Here is a 15,871-nt window from a genome sequence, read left to right on the forward strand (position 1 = left end):
TAGATAAACCGTGGCCACAAGTTTTTGACTATTTAAACAAACAAATAGTTCGTCAAAGTCAATAGGAAGGAATAGGAAATATTCAGATAAGCCTTTGGTGACATGGATCGATTTCGATTTTTTAGAAAAGAATTGTTACATGTTTGTTGTTGCATGTTTCGTTTTTATTTATTAAATTATCAGTGAGTTGTCTTTTTTAATGTGAAAGAAGTTGATGGAATCAAAACAGTGTTATTTCGGTGTGATTTATCATGCGATATTTGTACTCTAACCTAAAAGGAGTTTGATAGCAGTTATGATCAATACTAGAAGTAACACTTGCTTTAGCCAACATATACCCAACATAAATGTATGTGGTTGACTTTAGACCAATTGTAAGATGATTTAACAATAGCAAGCATTGAAGCAAGCAAAGGGGCTTCGTCTTCCATCAGGAAAACGCTAGACTACACACATCTTTGATGACCCGACAAAAACTGGGAGAGCTTGGCTGGGAAGTTTTGATTTGAAAAATTTTACACTGATGGAAAAATGGCAAAAAGTGGTCGTCCAAAAGTACATATTTGGTTCATTAAAGTTCATTATAAATGTCAGAAAAAATAAGTTGAAGTTTGATTAGAAATACGAAAGGACTTTTTCAACTACCAATATTAAATTATAGTTTGTGAAATCGGTCCACCGATTACCTCAGCTCCGCTGCACTACATACAATATGATAATTTTCCTTATTCTGCAGACTTTATGCCAATATGTCGTCAGTGTGTGAGTTATCTTCATAAAATTGAGTGCGAACATGTTCTCGAGTATAATTGAGTAACGTCGAGACCTTCCTTATATAATGCAAAATAATACTTATTAACATTACTTAACGTTTTCATATAGTGGGAATAATAATATTTTATATGAAAAAAATATATAGAATAAATTTGTGAAGTGTTAGTAAATATATCATAAGATAGACAGTAGATTTTAGCTCCGAATTCGGTAGATGTTGTTCTGAAATTTTCCCGTTTCGTCAACAACTAAAAAATTTGAACGTGTACAATGGTCGGCTACAACCGAACTTATCTCTCCATACTTGTTATACGAGTATTTCTGTTTTGTAATGAATTGCCTGTAGTCGTTTTGATGACTTGTAATTTTGACGGAAATAATTTCAATAAAAAATACAATTCCTTTGAAGATATACACGTACATATATAATACAAAAAAGGAAATTTTAATGCTCACGAGATGCCAGACGATGTAAGCATAAGACATTCAAATTTCACCACTGTCCGGCCATTGTATTTTAATGTAATGAATAAATTATTATAATTAAAATATAACAGCCGAAACGAGTTGGGTGGACGCCAATGCTGCTGCTGATTTGTGTCGGGACCACCATCGGTGCTGTTATACCCCTTGGTTATGCGCTGGGGGTTATGAATACCCCTGCTGAGGTGAGCTTGGATAATATTGCCATAGACAGCTAATCGCATGCATTGTCGATTTCAAGGTGATCAAAAAATGGACTATCGCAAGTGTGTCCAGAACGTACAACGTTCAACTCAATGCAACGAAGGCGGACATACTATGGGCTAGCATAGTGTCAATTTTTCAGGTTGGCGGTATTTTGGGTTCCTATATTTCTGGATCTATAAGCAACAAATTTGGAAGGTGTGGAAATATATATGTATATTGATTCACTAGTTTCACGCCACTTCTTTTTACAGAAAGGGTTGTCTTGCATTCAGCGGAGTTTTGTTATCTTTGGCTGGACTTCTTTTGCATTTCAGCCGTATGGCTCACCTCGTCGAGATGATGTTATTCGGTCGTTTTTTGATCGGTATCTCAGCTGCGCTAGTCTATACCTCACAGCCGATGTATTTGCTGGAGTGCGCGCCCATACATCTGCGTGGCAGTGCTGGCGTCTTCACACTACTTGGCATAACGGGAGGCATTGTTTTTGGGCAAATATTTAGTTTACAACAAGTCTTTGGCAATGAGAGTTGTTGGGAATTGGCCTTAAGTTCCTACTTGATTTTTGTTCTGATTGGCTTCTTGCCGGCCTTTTTGTATCCGGAATCACCCAGTTGGTTAATTAAGGTGCGCCAAGACGAAGAATTGGCCAGGAAATCCTTGAAAAGCTTACGTGGAAAAAATGCTGAAGAAACTATAAATGCCGAAATTGCAGAATTGAAAGCTTCAGCCGCTACCTCTAGTGAAATACTTGGATTTTGGGCGGTGCTGAAGAACTCAGAATTTTGCCTGCCTCTGCTAATTGTTATCTCATTTACCGCTTGTCAAGGTTTGAGCGGAATTAATGGTATTTTCTTTTATTCTGTAAGAATATTCACCAAATGCGGATTTTCTGACGACAATGCCACCTGGTTAAATTTCGGTTCTGGTGTGCTGAATTTCGTGTTTGCGCTCATTAGTTTGGTTTTAATGGAGAAATTCAATAGACGTCCCTGCATGCTCCTCTCAGCGGGTGCTTGTGCTGTATCATTAATTGGCTTGGGGTTCGCTCTGAAGTATATTGTAAATATCGTAAATTCTAGCATTACTATAATCATTTAATTTGGATACTAAAATGAATTCTAGGATTACGTCAGCTGGTTCCCAATACTTTGCGTTATTTTCATGGCTTCCTTCATAATATTTTTCAATGTGGGCCTGGGGCCAATACCATTCTTTATAGGAACAGGTAAATTTGCCAAAGTGTAACTTTAAAACAACTAAATACTTAGAACTTTTAAGAACTCTTTGAATTACCACCTCGTACTGTGGCCATGGCTACCGGGAACTTTTCATGTTGGACCGGTAATTTCTTGATCGGTATGTGTTTCCCTCCTGTAGAGAGCCTAATTGGTCCATTTTGTTTCCTACCCTGTGGCGGTGTTTGTATATATTGCTTCTTGCTCACGTGGCGCTATGTACCGGAGACACGAGGTTTCGAGCCGTCGGATGTGAAACCCTTGATGGCCAATGGCCTTAAATCGAAAGTAACGTAAGGAGAGGTTATAGAAATTGATAGAAAACAATTTTTATTACTGAAATCAAGTTTATTGTCTGGATTCTTACTGTTTCTTTAATCGAAGAAAAATCATTTCTCAAAAATTAAATTAACATATTACTGTTGTTTTCTATTAAAAAAATGTTTTTTTAATAAAAATGGTTATTGACTTTTAAAATAGAATGCAAAATACTAAATTCAGTTCCGAAAAATATTAATTTTTATCTTCTGGCTGTCTGTTTCAGTGATGAGTTCGGTTCCTATTCATCTTCAATGGCTTCGATCGCAAAGTTTTTCACTCGCAACAAGGTACAGAGTTATTTGTGTCAAAATAGTCGACTTGGATATAAGATTGTATATGTACATACATACATATCGTCACCTGAATTGCAAAATAACGTAACAATGTTTTCGGAAATTTACAGTGGCAAGAATGAAACAAGGAATAAAATGGAACATGAGTGAAAAAAAATTTAAAATTGATTAAAACTGGTTTATATCTGAGCACAGAACCTGAAAATGTTGGACATATGTAATATTATGTACATAATTTGAAGTAGTGAATCGTAATCAATAAGAGACTCAATTTCGATTTTTTTGATGATACCGTATTTTGCATCTCAGGTGACGATATATTCAATATATCGAAATGACAAGAATATCATTGTCGTCTAACACACTTTCAAAGAGGCTTCATTAAAATAGGCCCAGAGTGTGCTCATATGAATCACTTCCAAAATGGGCCACAAGCAGGTTTGTTCCATCTTGCGTAGTTCTGAAAACCACCAGCGTATAGTTCACTTCATCCCGTATACAAAGTGGGGATCTCATACATTCAACTATAAAAAATACTTAATGTCCTCTTTTGACCTCGGTTAATAAATTTGCACAAACTTCTGGTTACCAATAGCTATTATACAGTTACAGGCGCACACATTTGTTACGGAAGATATAATTTTCAGAATATTACCATGCCATTTTTTGCAATATTACCAACATACAAGTATTAAGTGAATATTTACGAACTGACGTGCTTAAGCGATCATTACAACAGGTGTTTTCTTTTAGTATATTCGTATAAAAGGCTCCTCAGCAGCCTATAAATACTATACTCATGTACATGCATGGCGTATATAAAATGCGTTAACTTAAGTGAATTAATTATAAAGAAAAAATCTTTGTTTAAAAATAACGAAGTATGCCCCAGTTTGTGGTACACTGCGAAAATGTGTGCTAAATTGCCAACTGAGATCTCTTGAGGCTCGCCAGGCACGTAGCCAGGGGGGGGGCTAGAGGGCTGAAGCCCCCCCCGAAATAAGGAAATTTTTTAAATAAATCGCAAATAAAAAAGATTTATCACTGACTGAATCTTTTGAAACTCTTATACACAACTCAGCTCAAACCTATAACAGTCGTACGCAACTACACTAGACGGTGACTGAAAACTTATCAAAAGTCATACTTAAGCGTTGTACAGATCTCCATCTTGATATGGCGAAGTTGGTTGGCCAGGGATATGACGGAGCAGCAAACATATCAGGGCATTTAAGTGGAGTGCAAACCAGGATAAGACAACTGTATCCAAAAGCACGATATGTTCATTGCGCTAGTCACCGATTGAACCTTGCGCTTTCTAATACTATGTCATTACCTTCAATACGGAACTGCCTTGGTATTGTCAGTGAAATAGAAAATTTATTTAGAAACCATTCAAATGCAAACACAACTTTCCAGGAAAAAAAGACGACTTGTTCGCCTTTGTGAAACAAGGTTTATAGAAAGGCATGAAAGCATTATAAGCTTTGTGGAGCTTTTCAAATTCATTGTACTAAGTTTGGAAATAATTTCGAGTAAGACATGGTCCATTTCGTCTAAAGCATCAGCCTTCTTAGCAGCGGTAGAGAAAAGCGATTTTTTGCTTAGTCTATTGTCTGTGAGTCTGTGAGCAATTGTTCAGCTTAACGCTGCCACTGTCTGTGCAACTCCAAGAAAAATCTATGGATTTTGTATCAGCAATGAACCGAGCCAAAGAATTAATAAGAACTCTGCACCAGATAAGAGAAACAGCGGATGGTTTTTTCAACGATATTTTCCAAACAGCATCACAAATGTCTAAAGATTTTTATGACATAGATCTTGTAGTGCCTAGAGTGACTTCGCGTCAAACTACTCGTGCTAATCCACCTTGCACAACCCCTGAAAGCCACTTCAGAGTTACAATATTTATTCCATGCGTTGATGCTCTGATTCAAAACATGACAGAACGTTTATTAGTGAATGAGGATATACTCTCGTCATTTCAAATTCTACTCCCAGGTTTTGCTGCAATTGATAATGCCGAAGAATTAAAAAATTTAACTATTTACTTCGAGGAGCAAATATCAATGACAGCATTAAAATCAGAGTATCGATTGTGGTGTGCCAGCTTATCAACAATAGATCCAACCATAGAAGTGTTGAAATTACTGCAACATTGCGATGCAACGTATTTTAAAAATATTCACTACCTGCTTACAATTTTACCAACTCTTCCAGTGAGGACCGCTTCCTTCGAAAGAACTTCTTCAACCTTAAAAAGAATAAAAACTTTACCACGCAGTGTGATGGGCAATGAGCGGCTGAGTGCACTTGCTGTTATTGCAGTGCACTGGGATATTAAAATAGATCCAGATGAAGTAGTTAATGATATGGCAAACAAGAAGAAAAGAAAAATATTACTTATTTAAGTTACAACTACCAAATAATTTAAGTAATATGTATATGAATTTATATTGTTTTTTTTTAATAAACAGAAAATTCAAAGTTTATATATGTTTTTACTTCAGCCCCCCCCGAAATGAAAAGCTGGCTACGGGCCTGGGCTCTTCTAAAACATTATGTAATTTATTTAAACATTTGCCAGTCCTAATAAAATTATACTGGACATTTTGTTTTGTGCTCCAACATTTAATGAAATGGCTATTTTTTATCGAGGTGGACCTGCTGAACCCAAAAACTTAAATGAACTTTTTTAACACGTACGATTTTGAAGTTATGATAAATTGATGAACTATTACATTACAAACTAGTGGTAATCTGCTAAGATTTTAGCAATGCATCTACCTTCAAAATGATCGTTTAACCTTCTCAATGGGAACTCTGCCTTGAGATTTAATAATATACAACTGTGATCAAATTGAAAGGTCAATTTTGTTTATTTCATCTCCTTCATAGTAATCCCCTCTCGTCGCAATACACTTGTGCCAACGAATTTGCCAGTCATCATAGCACTTGGAAAAATCCTCCGTCGTGATGGCCATCAGAGCCTTCTTCGATTCAGCTTTTATATCCTCTCTTAAGTCAAAACGGTCCCCTCGGAGTGGTTATGTCAATTTGCTGAATAGCACCAAGTTACACGAAGGCAAATCAGGCGAATGCGGTGTATGCGAAACTGTAAATTGTGAAAATGATCTTAAAAACACTAAAACTTTTAATTTATAGTCGTACAGAGTTCGACTTGTGTTCCAATTGAATTGTGTTCCACAGATGTTGCTTTGCAATTATCTCGCATTGTGTGAATCCGGAAAGTTTTTTCTCCTTCCTAATTGATCTATTTCTAAATATACATGATATGTGTACATATATGTACATTTGTATGTATGTAGGTATATTTGTGGATCATTAGTCATTAAACGTTTAATTGCTCATTTCATTTCGTCAGCTTTCATTTCATTTCAGTTTGAGTCGCACATAGCGTCACATATAACATTCTCACTAAGTCTACGTAATAACTTAGTACATATGTATGTGGAATTGTTAACAGATCTGAGTTGATGAGGTTTTTGGCAGATTACACACCGTTTGTCGCAAAGTCAACTAAATAATAACGTAAGCAAACTGTAGCCGACTGTCATCCAATGTATGCATATGTATGTAGGTATGTACATTTGGTATATAAAATATTTCAGTATCTACATATGTATGGATATATCGTTATCATATAAGGAACTCGTGTTAATATAGACAATATGGATCGTAATACAAACACATACATACATATGTACTTGCACATGTGTACAAATTCTAAATCATAAAAAGCAAATCATTTATTACTTCATAAAATGATTAACCTCTTCTATATTTCCACAGCACCGCATCAAGGCTAAAGTAATTTAATGCAGGCACACTCATATGTATACGGATTATGCAAAAGGCATATTTGTCATGTGAAAAAGATTTCAACATATTGGATCAAATTAACCAACCTTGTTGTGGGTGTTTCAATGCTTCTATTACCAACACCAAGTCCTAACGGTGTATGTATAAGCATGTACAGTCATATCCTATATGTACACCAGTATGCCAGAATACGAAATGTGTCGGTCTGTCTCCATATCAATAATTTTAGCATAAAGAGCGCATATACGTTGTCCGGCTGTCATATGAACTCCAATATAATTCGTGATTAATTTTAGCCTAATGTCATTAATTTGTGCACTGGAAACTCCGCAATATTCATTTGTATGTAATACAATATGTAGAACGTGTGTTAAGGTTTAATAGCATTTGTTCGCACAACCAATATTGATGTGTACATACATATACTCGAGTGTTAAATGGGTATTTTAAGCCTCATTAATTCTTAATTTTATATCTCATTTCGTTTAATTACCAAATTTAGATATAAAATCTTGAGTTCACCGAACCTGGTTTGTGTCATAAAAGAGGGTTCATACTGATATCTTTCTCTACGACTAATTAGCTGGAAATAACATCAATTGAAAGGTTCTTTTGCTTCAATCTTTTGTACAAAATGCTTCGAGTCATCTCTGTCATCAGTCATAATTTGATTGTAAAAGCAGTCAAGCTAAATTTTACTGCTTTGTCAACAAATGTACGAGTAATTCGTTGAATATCTACACAAATAAAATAAAACTCCTAATTAATAACGTCTGTCACAACAATCATTGCACACTTTTTTAAGATTTTTATTTTTAAACGTAACAATGTTTTGACAAGAACTGCTTACATAGGTACATAGACAGATGCGACATTAAAGCTTGGAGTAATTGGAAGGAATAAATAAATAACTAAAGATATGTGGATATAGGAATATATACACAGAATACATATGCATCCTATTTACATTAAAAATATTTTAAAATTAAACTCTACAACACAGGTACTTTGGATACCAATACTAAAGCGCTGGAACACACTTGTATACCTTTTTACATAGGAAAATACTAAATATTCTTACTTCTCTTAAATTATATATCGCTCAATGCACCTTAGAACGAAATCCCTTAGCCATTAATGGTTTAACGTCCGCAACATCTTTTCCGCGAGTTTCGGGTAGGTAACGCCACGTCAGCAGAAAACAATACAGACACATCGCAGCACAAGGTAGGAAGGCATAAGAACCCCAAATAGCCTCTAACATGGGAAAGAACATTCCAATCATGAAGTTACCACTCCATGAAAAAAAATTGCCCATCGACATGGCCACCGAGCGCGACTCGACTTCAAAAAGTTCTGCGCCCACAAAATATGGCACGGGCGCCAGGCCCACGTTGAAGGAGAATATGAACGATGCAATGAAGGCAATGCAAAGAATAGGCAACCAACTTACGCGGTCCTATAAGATATGAGATTGAACAACAAATGAATGAGTTGAAAATATATCTGTGTATGTCCATGTTAATTAAAGCGAGGCTTTTTTTTTAATACTCACAATGTAATTCAAGGCAAAGGCCATGCCGAAGAGCGATATTCCACAGCCGCTAGCGGAAAACATCATTAGTGGACGACGTCCAAACTTTTGTACCATTATTGGGCTTACACTAGCGAATACTAAATTCAAAAAACCTGCTCCAAAATTCATCCACGTTGCAATCTCTAACGAAAAGCCTCCCTTCATGAAGATTCTCACGGAGTAGAAGAAGATCGCATTAATGCCGCTCAATTGTTGGCATAGTGGAAATGAGCAGCAGATTACTAGCGGCAACAAGTATTCGGGATTTTTCACAACAGCCAAAAACCCTATTTTCTCGTTGCTCGCATATGCGACTAATTCTTTCATATCCGCTATTTCGGTATTCACACACTCATCGGAATTCTTTCCGCGCAAACGTTGCAGTTCTTTACGTGCCGCTGGCTCATCTTGACGCATCAAATACAGCCAACGTGGCGATTCCGGATACCAGTAGACCGGAAGAAAACTGACCACTACAAACACTGTATAGAAACTGAGTGCGAACTCCCACAAGTCTTCGGTGCCGAAAACTTGTTGAAGACTAAAAATTTGTCCGACGAAAATGCCGCCAGTCACGCCGATCGATGTGAAGACAGCTGCACTGCCGCGTAGGTGAGTTGGTGAAATCTCCAGAAGGTAAATCGGATGAACGGTGTAGGTGATTGCGGCAGCAACACCGATGGTAAAACGACCAATCAAGAGCATCTCCACGGAATTTGTCATTCGGCAAAAGTGTAAAAGAATGCCGGAGAGTGTCAACAGGAATGCACTGACCAGCAGCGATCCCTTTCTGAAACAACAATATTAATCAATTCGTCATACGAAAGCAAGGGTTTTGAATTCATGTAGATTGTAATATTTGGAAATTATGACTGAAACAACCAGCTTACCTTCCAAATCTATTACAAAAACCTCCAGCTATGAATGACCCGAAAATGCCGCCAATGAGAAATATGGACACAATCGCCGACCAAAGCAGATCGACTTGTGCTGAACTCAATTGCTCGTTGTAACGTATCGCAAATGCATCGAGACACCAGGATTTAATGTACTGCAAATTAAGTAAACGGGGGGAAACACTGAATTGAACTTGTATTTATTTAACTATATTTCTGTGCAACTGTGTTTGTATGTATGTATGTAGGTGTGTACCTCTGCGGGTGTATTCATAACTCCAAGACAGTAGCCAACGGGAATTGCGGTACCAAGAGTGGTTGCAAAGCAAACCAGTGCCAACAGTGGTGTCCAACCTTTACGTTGCGTCTGAAAAATAAATGTATGTATATGGTATATGTATATATCCGGTAACGTAATATTTTATGCTATGACAACAAATCGTTAGGAGGGACTTATCTGAGTTGCTGCGTCGTTGATAATGTAACGGATAAAACTTTTTACTGATTGGACATGCGACCCAATGCCTTTGTAAATGCTGGTCACGTGTCCTAATTTTGTAACCTAACAATATCTTTCGATTATTAACCTCATTTAAAAGCTCGCTTAAAATGTTAGTGACTAAATTTGTTGATGTAACCATTACTGGACACATTGTGTTTCTAACATGAAAATGGTTGTCATGAAATTCAACAGCCATTCGGAATTGGGTCTAGGAACAATAACTTGAGTATACATTTAAATCATATATCTATCTATCAACTACTTTGAACTACTCTCCTTCGGCAAAACTCTTAATTCCACTTAAACTGGTTGAACAATGCGAACCAAACTTGGTATATTGCATTCTAATGGCGCTACTTTCTTCTCTACATACCTCTATCCGAATTTATGCTACATGTGTGTTTTTTAATTATGGAAAGCATCAAAAGCCGGAGTGCGGGACTTTAATGCGCTAAACCTAACCTACTCCTAACTTAAGACTCTCACACGGAACCCCTTGAAACATGTATGTAATGTAAGGTTGTGTTATCTCGTGACATAAATGGATATAAGAACTTATTTGACAATAATCCCATATAAAGTGTAGGTACTTCCATTCACTAACTGTTTTTTTTTTCCAATGTCCACATCTCAGACAACGAGTGCGTTTCCATAAACACCGCACTGTCGTTCCCAATAACAGGTTTTCAAGGTCATATAACAAATTTTTGCAAACAACCCGATGTCTGTCATATTCCTCATATTCTCACAATTCGTAGAGTATTTTATATGCGCTTCTGTTGGAACAAATAATTAAAATATACCGTTTTTTGTATGCATTTAAATATGATAATATAACATATGATATTTAGAACAAAAAAGATTTCATAAATGCAATTAAAAATGATAATTGTAATTCTACTAATTTATTTACGATAAAGGTGATCATTGAACACATTGCAACCGACTTCGATATATTACACTCGACTCAAATCCCTTTCTTTATTTGCGTACATTCAATACACAAATTATGTGCAATTATGCATGGTTTAAGTATGTACGAATAATTCAAGTAAATATAAAGGTATTTATTCCCCAAGTACGATTGATAGGGTATTCACTTGATCGCGGTTAATAATTTCTCAGCGACGTTGATTGATTAGCGGTCATAAATATTTACAACATTTAAACTGTTCTTGTAAAATTAACAACAATTGTATTTGGCGAGTGCTGGTTGTAATTGTTCTCCATTTTCCACCTTGCGACCTCGCCAATTGCTCTTCAAGTATACGAGTATTCACCTCCGTCAATTGTACGAAATCAACGTTCGTAAAAACGTGAGGTCGCATGACTATGCACTCGCCTCCCCACATTAAAAGCAGACCGAAGGCGATTAATTTCTGCTGCACAACAACACATTGAAATATATTCACAGACGAGTGTAGACATACAAACATACCTAGGTATGTAAATAAACAAATGCCTTTGGGTTCAATAGCAGAGTTAAGCTCAGGCACGAGCCAAATTTCTAAACTGCTGATTTGGCGAGATTGCAAATATTGGAAAAAAAATATATGACAGAGCAAAACTGCGTGAAAACATTAAAATTAAGAATGCACTTAATGCGTAGTGAGCATTTCAAACTCGAAACTAATTGCTACAGCTTTTAAAAGCACCCGGAAGCGCAAAAATCACAGGTGACAGTGTATTAAAAAAAAATTATGCTCTAAGAAATGTACTGCTGTTCTAAATTATAGTTTTGTCCCAATGTACATAGCATTCCAGCTCTGAAACGTAGATTTATTTTTCTGCGTTGTGTCTGCATTGTGTCTGCGACCATACAATACGAGTACTTAGGTGACAACAGATTTTTCAATTATTACCGCTAGAGCTTAGAGCTGAGACCGTCTATCTGTGTGCACATAAATCTTTGAATAAAAATAACTGTTTACTCTTACCCAAGTTTAATTGTAGAATATAGGGGATTTACTTAAGTAACTTTTTCATTTTCCATTTAAATGTGTGTGTTATTTTAATAGTTCATTGATTTACAAACTTGTTTAAATGCTCATAATTGCCATATTGATTATGCAGATTGCATCGAATATCACTTTTGTTCGACTTCGCAGGGTTTTAATGGCAAGCGGTTGTACCACTTTAATAAGCTTTTCAAATTCTCTTATTTTTAATTCCGTTGTGCAATTTTACTATTGCTTTCATGTGGCAGGCTTGGTTAGAGCTATGATTTAGCGTCGCAGATCAAATTAGCTGATAATAATATACTCGTACTTTTCTTGGCGACTACAAATAAAGATATTCACGATACGTTCCTATTTATTCGCTCCTTTACTGTAGGATGATTTCTATTTTAATATTTTTTAAAATGTTTAATTATATTAATTCCTAAGCTTAATTCTTTTACATAAACATTATGTCTTCCATTCCATGTGTAAGTGCAGATTTAACAAATATTTAAGCACAGAAAGAAAGTAACGAAATATTAATCAAAATCCACAAGTTGGCTGTAGTTCAGTAACTTTGTGTAGACTAAATCCTTTCAAAACTGGCAACATTATTTGAACGCCGTGTGGCACATCAACCTTGTACTTGTGGATTGTATAGCTTTGATTTACACTCATAATTTAGTTTCACGCTGATCTTTCCTAATTACTACGACAGGAAGACATACATATGTATGAATGGGACATACAAATTTTGTTTATTATTATACTTGCAACTCAGCTTCATTTGTGCGCGTTCAAGCTCAAGTACAAGTGTGGGAGTACTTTATTAAAGCAAATTGGCATGATCCAAGTTAAGTATGTTAATTAAGGAATTTGTTAAAAGTAGCAATATAATACTAAAATAATTACGCAGTAGATAGCACGAGTAGTAGCACGATTGTATACTTGAAAACATTTAGTGATTAATTGAGTATTTTCTTGTTTTATTTATTAATATAATAATATTGATTGAATTAGAGATGTTAATGTTTGCAAAACACTTGAGAGCTCTTTAGAGTAATGGTAATGGAGTATGATCAAATAGTTTTAAGTATATATTGCCATCAGCAATTTTATTTACATTTCAGACCGACATTGCGTATGAGCAACAGGTAGTATTATACATTTTAGATGAGTTAATATGTATAGGTATATGTTACACAATAATGTACAAATGACGCTTTTCCAGGTGTTTAGCAGAGGGCTTTAAAAGTATTAGAAATTTCCAAACGGCCGATGGGAAGTTTTTCCACCGACCTTCTGCCTTAGCTGCTATTAGCCACCTATGCATACAAAAAATTGAATAAAACACAATATACATACAAAGTAGTGCTATGTACATATGTATATTTATTTTAAAAAATTCAATGAATTACTGATAATTGCATTTTTTTTCTTCATAATTTTTATTGCGCGTTATTAAGCGCTTTGAACGTGTCTTTTGTTATTATCAGTTTCAACAGCATTCTTCCGAAATAATCAAGGCTTTTATAGTTTCCGTTAATTAAAAATATGATAGTACTTAAGTCGTAACCGACTGTATGATATGAATTTTCATATTTCTATATCGCCGTATGAATCTGGTTTGGGCGAATCCCAATCTCTACGTTCTAATATTTTCGAACGGCACGCCTACCACTTCTCTTTGTCTGACGATACGAAACTGTAGGACCCTACATTTGTTGTGTAATATACATAAAACTCAGTTAAAGTTCTATAAAGCGTGAAAGCACAAAATATATGCTACAATGTGTATGCACAATATGTTGGCGAAGCAATTGAAATGGATTTGTGTTATTTTTAAGCGGATGACACAAAAAGAGGATTGGAAACTTATTCTGACATATTCCTTGGTGGAAGTATTTTTGCACTCTGACATAGTTTTATACTACTTTACGAGTATTGTGAATTTTTTTAACAAAATAATTTTTTTGCCCTTAGAATTAAATCTCTGATTGGTTGATTTGTTTTGCCGCAAAGTGACGCTGGCACTTACATCATCCTCATTTTTCTCCAATTTGCTATCCATTTATGCTGGCTGTTGCTCTGTGCTGGTTGGGTGTTTCCTTTGGACAACTTCACTGTTTCATAAACTCTTATCAACTAATAGTACTTCAGATTTAATCACTTTTGCAGTTGGCGGTATTTTTATTCACTATTATTGTGTTTAATAATGTAACGCTTTGGTATCTAGATATTTTTTATTTGTGTATTTATGACTTTTTATATTATGTTCACTTGTGACATGAATAGATGGATATCAGTTTTTCTATTGCTAGATTTTAGGTATTGTTCACTGCACTTCCGAGATATGAATGCGATCGACGCGCGTTCCAATCACCTTTTTATGTTGACAATCGGTGCACCGTACACAGGTTGTTTTTTTTTATTTATTTCCGCGCTTTCGTTTTTGTTGTTATTTTTGCTTTTTAATACACTGATTCAATTTTGTCAACCTGTGAGTTCTTTCTGATTCGCGCGCCAGTAACTTCTGTTCAGCGTTAAATACGACCGGTGCGCTTATATACGAGTACCGAGTACCCAGTACCAGCTTCGGTCGATCCGCACGTAATAACTAATATCTCACGATTGTTTACTTATTACTATTGTTAGTTAACATTTACGAATATTATACGGTGCAAGGTTCGTATATTCACGTATTGATATGTAAATATGTATGTACCTACATATTGTATATCCGTATATAGCGTATATTCACGTGTACATGTATATATGTATGCATATCTAGCAGAGCATGCTAATAATTGAAATTTGGAAAACATTCTCGTTTATACGAATGTATTTATTGTTGTGAATGGATCTGCTAAGTATATATGCTAGTGGTTGAATTTTAACGGTACTCCGGAGATGCCCACATGTATTGATTTTCAGCTAAACTATCTCTTTACCATAGCTCTATTTTCGTTCCAGTTTAATCCAAGTTCTGGCGGCCGATTATTTCAGTGTTATATATATGTATTTTTTTAATTTTATTTATGTTTTTGTTTATTGTTAAAGGGATCTATGTAATATGGCTCTGTCCTAAGCTTGGTTAAAATATGTTATGGGTTGGCAATGTTTCATCATCGAGTTCGATTAAAATAGCTGTAATGATAATAAAAAAATGCTCTTGTAAGTACATTAATCATATTAGAGGTTCGTGACAAAGAGAACTTCAAAAAGCTTACTTGTCTTGCACGTTTGTGACCCTCTGTGCCAATTGTAAGTTGTGCGGGTCAATTGTTAAAATGTTCTTGTATATGTATATTGCCGAACAACATAATTAAGATTGCAATGTCATCAGCTCCACAACTCGGTGCCCCAATTATTTCTATTCCTTACTTGACTTCGCCAGTATCGTAATTCCAGCGCTTCGGCATTCTGGACCACACTATCAATCCATCAGAGTTTTGGTCTTCCTCTGCTTTTGCTATGTATTTCTGCATCTGTGAAGTCGAATTTGCTTAGGAGGATAGTTTTTATCTGCGCGAGTAATATGGCCAGCATAGCGTAACCTGCATAACAATTCTTATGCAAAGTCTATAACTCGAGGTTAAACCGCTTCCTCCAGCAGCCCTCTTCAATTCAAGTTTTGTCTGATTTTGTGGTAATAATTAATACTTAAGTTTTTTCTTAAGTCAAAATTTTAGTCGATTTGAAAAATATTGTGCCTTTGGTGTTTACTCCAGAGTCCCCTATCAGCTTTTCATGTGCAAGATTGATTTCTCGTAAGTTATTATTGGAAAAAAATTAACTTGA

General features: G+C 35.6%; 2 protein-coding genes across 2 annotated transcripts; one reads left to right on the forward strand and one right to left on the reverse strand.

Moving 5' to 3' along the window:
* The first annotated feature begins 110 nt into the window (after positions 1-110).
* LOC105230585 (solute carrier family 2, facilitated glucose transporter member 1) lies at positions 111-4,256 on the forward strand. The gene is made up of 6 exons (XM_011211438.4): positions 111-1,245; positions 1,332-1,442; positions 1,499-1,659; positions 1,716-2,523; positions 2,587-2,689; positions 2,743-4,256. Exons 1-6 carry the CDS (start codon positions 1,234-1,236, stop codon positions 2,994-2,996), a joined length of 1,449 nt encoding a protein of 482 aa, XP_011209740.2. The 5' UTR covers positions 111-1,233; the 3' UTR covers positions 2,997-4,256.
* Positions 4,257-7,919: 3,663 nt separating this feature from the next.
* On the reverse strand, positions 7,920-14,614 carry LOC105230584 (solute carrier family 2, facilitated glucose transporter member 1). Its single transcript, XM_011211437.4, has 5 exons — positions 14,109-14,614; positions 9,885-9,995; positions 9,623-9,783; positions 8,712-9,522; positions 7,920-8,615 (listed from the first exon to the last, which is right to left on the reverse strand). Exons 1-5 carry the CDS (start codon positions 14,139-14,141, stop codon positions 8,259-8,261), a joined length of 1,473 nt encoding a protein of 490 aa, XP_011209739.2. The 5' UTR covers positions 14,142-14,614; the 3' UTR covers positions 7,920-8,258.
* Positions 14,615-15,871: the final 1,257 nt, after the last annotated feature.

This window comes from Bactrocera dorsalis, unplaced genomic scaffold (assembly GCF_023373825.1).
Source record: "Bactrocera dorsalis isolate Fly_Bdor unplaced genomic scaffold, ASM2337382v1 BdCtg070, whole genome shotgun sequence".
Taxonomy (NCBI): domain Eukaryota; kingdom Metazoa; phylum Arthropoda; class Insecta; order Diptera; family Tephritidae; genus Bactrocera; species Bactrocera dorsalis.